Below are 7,201 nucleotides of genomic sequence, written 5' to 3' on the forward strand. Positions count from 1 at the left end.
CAGGGTGGGATTTGCACTAGCCCAGGTGAGCTCTGTGAGGATGACACAGGTGACAATTATTTCATGGAAAAGCCCAAAATACTGAGACAAACCAAAACCATTCCACAATTCTATGAAGAAAGGACTTTATTCCACAGCTCCTGCCGTGCTTCTCCTTTCTGAAGGGGACAGATGCTGTCAGCCCCGTGGGTCAGCTCTGGGCTGTGCTGCTCCATCCTTTGGGGGTGTTTTCTTCCAAATGGGGGAGCTCAGGGCTCTGTCCTTGTGCTGGCTGTCCCTGTGGCTCACACTCTGCCTTTGCTCCCCCAGGGCAGCAGCAGGGATGACACGGAGCAGCGCTACTCCTCGCAGTACGAGGAACGCCTGGACCCCTTCTCCTCCTTCAGCAGGAAGGTATGAAAGGCTCCCCAGCACCTCCCTCTGCATCAGCCCCTCCTTCATGCCCAGATGAAATCCAGGAAGCTCTGATAGAATGAAACACACTCAAACATCCTTTGCTTTCAAAAACAAAAACAAAGAAATAAAAGTCACTGTGCCCAGATGATGGCTGGGGGTGGAGGGCAAATAGGACCATCCTGGGGCACACAGCTCCTTCCCTGTTTTGTAAACCCCAAATGAGCCCTCTGGGCCTCAAAATCTTGTATGGTTTCCTTGTAGGAACGCCAGAGGAAGTACCTGAGCCTCAGTCCCTGGGATAAAGCCACGCTGAGCATGGTGAGTGGCTGCTCTGCTGAGGGGGTTTTAGCCCAGTGCCTGCAGGAGAACGGTGCTCTGGGGCAGGGGAAGGGCTCCCTGCCCTCCCTGCTGTGCTGGGCAGGGTGCAGAGCACACTGGCCATGCTGGAATCTGGGTTAGGAGCAATCCCTTCCCTCCCCTGCTGCCCGCAGCAGTGGTGGCATCACCATCCCCAGGGGCATTTCAAGGACAGGCAGGTGTGGCACCTGGGGACGTGGTTCAGTGGTGGGCTTGGCAGTGCTGGGGGAATGGTTGGACTCAAGGATTTCCGAGGTCTTTTCCAACTTAGCCAATTCTGATTCTGTTCTGTGGTTCCAAGCACCTCTCCTCTGCTTTGCAACGTGGTGTGGGGCTCAGGGCTGCCCCCCCAGCCAGGGGCAAAGCCTCCTGCATAGGAGACACCCCCAGAGAGCCCCAGCACCCCACACATGTGGGGAGGAGGAGTGTGAGGGGCTGCAGGGAAGATCCCAGCACTCCAGGGAAGATCTCTGCCCCTCACATTGGCTTCTTATTGCATTCTCCTTAAAAACCCCTTCCCAAGCCCTGATCCTGCCTGCTCTGGCTCTTCCTTCCAAAAAAGCACCAGGGGAAATCCTGGGGGAGCTGTGGTGCCTGCAGCAGCAGGGGTGACTGCTGCCACTGCAAGCTTGGGCTGCCATCTCTTAGGGTATAACTTTCTGAGCTAAAAATGTGGTTATTGAGGAAATCTGACTTATAGTGGAACTTGTGGCATTAGCAGCAGGCTCAGGATGGGGTTTTGGCTGAGTTAACCCCCAGCTCTCCTGCACAAGGGGGGTGAACGTGGGGCTGTGGGCTGCAGAGAGCACAGAGACATCCTGCAATAAAGGCAGAGCTGTCATTTGCATAAAAACCAAGCAAATGCCAACATGAATATGGATTGTGTGGCGTGCTAGCACCACGGAGAATTAATGAAAGGCATTCACAAAAAAAAAAAAACACCCTGACTTAGGGGAGTTCTTCCTTGGGAATATTTAAGAACATAATCTTGTTTGTTACAGCAGCCTCCGCCGTGGCCGTGAATAGCAAAGAGATTTCAGCCTGGAATGGGTTTGGTGGGAGATCTGTGGGTTTTAATGCCAGCTTTGGAAAGCCTGCCGGGTGTTTGGGGAATGTGCTTGTGTCCATAATGAGTCCCTGGGTTACAGCAGGAATAAAGAGAGGCTGTGGAGGAGGGCAGGACCCGTCCTGTGCAAGGCACTCCTCTGCTGATCCTGATTCTCGTGCTTTTGAAGGGATGGCCATGAAGGTTTTCCCCCTGGGATCTTGGTGTGGTGTGCCCAGAGGGCTCAGGCATCATCAGGGTCTGCCTGTGGCTCAGTGGCCTCTCCAAAATGAGGGGTGGAGGGCGGTTCATCCTGACCCCACAGGTTTCCAGCCCCGTGGGGTGGCTCTGCAAGGGTGGAGAGCAAAGCTTTGGGGACAGAGCTTGCAGAGCCAGAGCAAGGGACACCAGGCCCAGCTCTGGGAGCACCAACACAGCCTTGGCTCCAATGCCCTGCTCAGGAGGCGACGAGGGGATGCTGCAATCACAAAGTTGTTTGAGCTCACGAATTAAAAAGGTGCAAAGCTTAATTACTGCCAGGGCTCCTCTGAGGAGCAGGCACCGAGGCAGGGCTGGCACAGCAGGGGCAGGGAGAGCTGCTGGAGAGAGCTGGGCTAAAGCAACTCAGAATAAACCCCCAGCAGGTTTTCAGTGGGGGAAAGCCCTCACTGAATCCACCTTGGGCTGAGAGCGTTGGCACCTGGGCAGCCCCTCTGAAGGAGCATCACTGCTCAGAGCTGGGCACAGGTGGGTGGCAAACAGCACCTCCCTGCAGGTTTGTGCAGGGACAGGCTCCCAGTCCTGGCCAGGGTCTCTCCAAGGCTGTCTGAGGGCAGCTGTTCCCAGTGAGCCACGTTAACCTGGGCTTCTCCTTTCTGCTCTGCCCCAGGGCCGGCTCATCCTGTCCAACAAGACCGCTCGGACCGTGGCCTTCTTCTACACCCTGCTCCTGCACTGCCTCGTCTTCCTGGTGAGGGGGTGGCCCACGGGGGGTGGGCACTGAGATAAAACATCCTGTCCTCCCCTCCAGGGCTGGTTTAAGGTGCTGGGCCAAGCCAGAGCACTGCAGCTGCTGTGTCGTGGCTCTGCAGGCACGGCAGGGGGACAGGGACATGCCAGGGGGTCTCCCCTCGGCTCCACAGGGTGGAAATCCCTCCCTGGGTGGGCACGGGCTTGCCCAAGGGCAGGAGCTGGGAGCTGTCTGTGTGCTCATGCTGTTCCTGGGGTCAGCCATGGGGTCGTGGTGGTGCCATGCCAGGAGCTCACACGGAGTTTTATGTGTTGCCAAGCAAGCCTCTGCCTAGTGGGGAGCAAAATTTGGGTTAATTATTATGAATCTAATACCACAAGTGAGTTTAGGAATAAAATACATGCCCCTGAGCCTACACTGCCTGGTTCTAGACCATGTGGATCCTATTCCTGGGTGCATCCCTAACCTCCAGCTCAGTGGAGCTCATTTGCTGCCTCTCCAGGGATGAGCTCTGGCTCTCCCCGTGCTCCTGACATGCCCTGTGGCTCCATTTTTCTCTGGTTTTCAAGTTTTCCCATTAGGGTTGGAAGTGGAGAAGCAAAGGTTTGGGAGGAATGGAGGCTTTAGTCAGCCCAAATCTCCTGGGAGTTTGTCATGGTGCAAACTCCTCCTGTATCCTTGCACAGTTTCTGGGAGTTTATTTGTCATTTCAGGGAGGAAAAAAAAGCCAAACAAATCATCAATAATTAAACAAGGAAGTGAGATGAAAGCCAAATCAGAACAATATTTCTGTCCTGCTCTCAAAGTTATTTTGGTGAGGAAAGGAGCAAAGGAAATAAAAAGTTAAACATCATTAAACTTTAAAGCTCTAACCCAAAAAAAAAAAAAAAAAAAAAGGAAAATTCATAAATATTACATGGCTGGAATGATCTTACATCATCTAGACACAAAAGAGCCTGAAATCCAGCACCCAGCACTGCCTGGCTGGGGATGAGCTGTGTGTGCCACAGGGGACTGGAGGAAGCTGCTGCTCCTCCATCCCCACAGTGGGAGTGACATCCCTGCCACTGATCCTGGGAGACTCCAAAGAGCCCTGGTTTGGTTTGCTGGGGGTGTTTGGGTGCTCAGGGTGATTCCCTGGTGACAGCAGTTTACAAATCCCCAGGGCTTGAACCAGTCAGCTGGGGATGGGAGGGATGGGAGGGATTCTCCCTCTTCCCAAACCCCAGCCCTGCCTCCTGCCTCCTCAGACCTCGGCTCTGCAGAGAGAACACCGAGGCACGAAGGCAAAAAGGAGCCAAGCCAAGCTCTGACCTTCCTTAAGCCTGTTCCAAAAATACATCTCCATCCATGTGCAGCCCTGAGCCTTATCCCAAACCACCCCAGCCACAGCAGCACTGGCCCAGTAAAAATAACCCACTGGGAAAGGTCATCCTGACCATCCTGAGGGCAGCCCCTGCAGCACCCTGGGGTTCCCCATGCTGGTGACCACAGAGTCACAGCCTGGGTGGGAAGGGACCTTAAAAATCCTCCAGAGCCACCCCCTGCCATGGCAGGGACACCTTCCACCAGCCCAGGCTGCTCCAAGCCCTCTCCAGCCTGGCCTTGGGCACTGCCAGGGATGCAGGGGCAGCCCCAGCTGCTCTGGGCACCTGTGCCAGGGCTCCCCACCCTGCCAGGGAAGAATTCCTCCCTGATATCTCACCTAAAGCTGCTCTCTGTCAGTTTGAAGCCATCCCTTCGTCCTGTCACTGCACACCCATGTCACAAGCCCCTCTCAGGGTGGCGTGGCAGGGCCAGGCTGGCCCAGCAGTGGCACAGGCTGCAGTGGGGAGGGGCTGGGATGGAGGTGGGAGCAGAGCTGATCCCATTCCTTCCCTTGCAGGTGCTCTACAAAACCGCCTGGAGCGAGAGCGTGGGCCGGGACTGCTCCGCCTTCTGTGCTAAGAAGTGAGTGAGGACAGGCTGGGCCAGCCCGTGGTGGGGGGCTTGGTGGTCTGCAGCAGATTTTTTGGGGCACCCCAGTGCTGGAAACAAGGCCAGCTAATTGGGATTTAAACCCAGTGAGGGAGGGGTGAGAAAATGCTCATGGAAAGGGGCAACCGCTTGTGTTGGGCTCTCCAAAGCCTTTCCTGCAGGCAGCCCCTGCCCAGGAGCAATCCTGATAAAGGTTTATAAGAAAGGTTCATAAACCTGGTCCTGGAGACCTGGGGGGTGTCAGACCCGTGCCATGACTCCAGGTCCCTGCTGCCATGGCTGGAGCAGAGCACAGTGCTTGTCCTCAAGGAATGGCCCCTTGGAATCGGGGCTGCCCGAGCACCTCGGGGCTGGCTGCAGGTTAACGTGGCTCTGCCCTCTCCCCAGGTATGCTGACCACCTCCACGAGTTCCACAAGAACGGGGACGTGGCTGGCATGTGGCAGTGACAGCTGGACACGGCCCCGCAGCAGGAGCTGTCCCCGCTGCTTTGCTGTGGCTTTGCTTTCTGCTCTGTAGGATGAAGGCAGTGATCCCCCCTCTCCCACCCATGAAATTAAAAGCCTCAGCTAAGGGAGAATCATTTTCCAGCCCTGGAAGTGCTGCAGCAGTTCCCGTGCTTTCCTCAGAGAGCTCAGTCCTTACCAAAACACGTGGAAAAGGCGGGATCAGAGGGAGCCCTCCTGCCAGAGCCACATCTCTCTCCATCCTGTTTGAAGGCCAGTGCAGCCCTGGGTGGGCTGAACCCAGCCAGAAAAGGGGAGGAGAAGCATCCTCCTGAGCCTGCATTTCCAGGTGTTGTGCTGTGTGAGAATTCCTGCTTTGCTCCAGCTCTGGGCATCTCCTGCCCGTGCTGCTGGGCACTCACAGATGCCCTTCTTGACCTCAGCCTGGCAATAACTGGGAATAGCTTAGGAATTCAAGGGCATGAAGGGAGGTGCTGCTGGTCAGGCCTGACCTCACAGGGATGCTCCAGACTCTCCTTGCTGAGATGTTTCTGCCTCTTAGGAAACCACAAGTCAAATCAAGCAATTGCTGGTGGTTGGGTTTGCTGGGTGATGAACACTGGGCTGCTAATTTGGGTGATTTGGGGAGACAGAGGTGATAGGAGATGCTCCAACTAAAAAGAGCAGGTCCCAGCAATCTCTCCTTCCTGCTGTGACCACGTGGTGAGGGAAGGTATTAGCTTGTTAACGTGGCCCTCAATTAAAATCCCCCTCTGTGGGCAGGAGAGCAGCATTGCTCCCAATTAATATTTCATTGCAGACTCCCATCCATTCCCATTCCAGTTGCTGGGAGCCAGGGCCTCTATCAGGGTGTGCAGGCAGGGAAAGGCCTCACATCTGCCACGGGCAGCCAGGGTTTATTTATAGGAGCCCTGGCCAATGGCAAAATGTAAAATACTCATAAATTGAAGGGAGGGATAAACCCTGAGGGACCAACCTGCACCTGTCCTGCTCAGCACAGGGAAAACTGAGCCCAAGTGGAAGGGAAGCAGTGAGGGGGTGATGCTGCCATGGCTGGGGCCCTCTGCATAAACCAATCCACTTCAGATCTGGGGGAGATGAGCTTTAGCTGCCTGAAATCAGTAGATGGGAAACATGATCTAGGGGAGGGTGGGCTGCTTTTTGAGGCTTTGTTGGGAAGGTTAAAATTGCTTTTTTTAGCAGCTGTATGTGGTGTCTTGGAATTGCAAAACTTCTGCAGCTATTCACACTTGTACTCCTCATAAATGACTTAAAATAGATGTCGAGTTCTGTTGGACAAGTGATAAAATAAACTTAGCCATGCATTGACTGGCTGGCTTTTGTGCTCTGTTTCCTTTTTTATTTTTTTGGACTTTTGATATTAAACAACTGAGAAATGTCCTGCTCCAGTCCAAGGGCAGAGTGTGCAGCTAATTTTAGAAACCCATTACAGCAGCTAAAGGCAGCGATGTCTCGCAGCGCTGGGGAGGGCAGGACCTCTGTCCCCATGTGCTGGAGCCACGTCCCAGCTGCCATCAACACCAGCATCCCAGGGGCCTGGGAAAGCCTCTGGGGATGGAGGCACCACGGGAATTGAGCCCAGGCAGCTCCAAACCCTGAGATATTCTGGATATCCCCGCGTGGCTGCTGGCACAGGCACTCCAGCTGGACAGTGGCTAATTTTGGTGAGCTGCTCACGATCCCCCTCTTCCTCTGCCTCCTTTTTCCTGGCTTTTCCAGCCCTGGGAGACCCCAGCAGCCCCAGCCTGGCAGAGCTGGGCTGCTTTGGGCTTTAGGCACAACTTCCTTTGTGCAAGGGGGGCTGGGCAGGGCCAGGAGCTGTCCCCCCACCACGAGGAGCCTCTGTGCCAGAGGTTTTTTTACCTGGGTCTTGCCAGTCCCCTGGAGCTGCTGAATCTTGTCCCTCAGGCACAGCTGTCACCTCCTTCCATCCAAAATAAAAATGACAAGCTCACTGTCTTGTCCCAAA

General features: G+C 55.0%; 1 protein-coding gene across 1 annotated transcript in view; it reads left to right on the forward strand.

The window, feature by feature from the left end:
* The window catches only part of CUX1 (cut like homeobox 1), a 269,325-nt gene extending 262,785 nt beyond the window's left edge, over positions 1–6,540 (forward strand). Inside the window, exons 19-23 of the mRNA XM_059866198.1 lie at positions 310–393; positions 658–714; positions 2,688–2,768; positions 4,654–4,718; positions 5,133–6,540. Of these exons, the coding sequence (XP_059722181.1) occupies positions 310–393; positions 658–714; positions 2,688–2,768; positions 4,654–4,718; positions 5,133–5,193 (348 nt within the window). The 3' untranslated portion in view covers positions 5,194–6,540. The remainder of the gene's footprint in view (positions 1–309; positions 394–657; positions 715–2,687; positions 2,769–4,653; positions 4,719–5,132) is intronic.
* The last annotated feature ends 661 nt before the right edge of the window (positions 6,541–7,201 follow it).

This window comes from Haemorhous mexicanus, chromosome 22, assembly GCF_027477595.1.
Source record: "Haemorhous mexicanus isolate bHaeMex1 chromosome 22, bHaeMex1.pri, whole genome shotgun sequence".
Lineage (NCBI taxonomy): Eukaryota > Metazoa > Chordata > Aves > Passeriformes > Fringillidae > Haemorhous > Haemorhous mexicanus.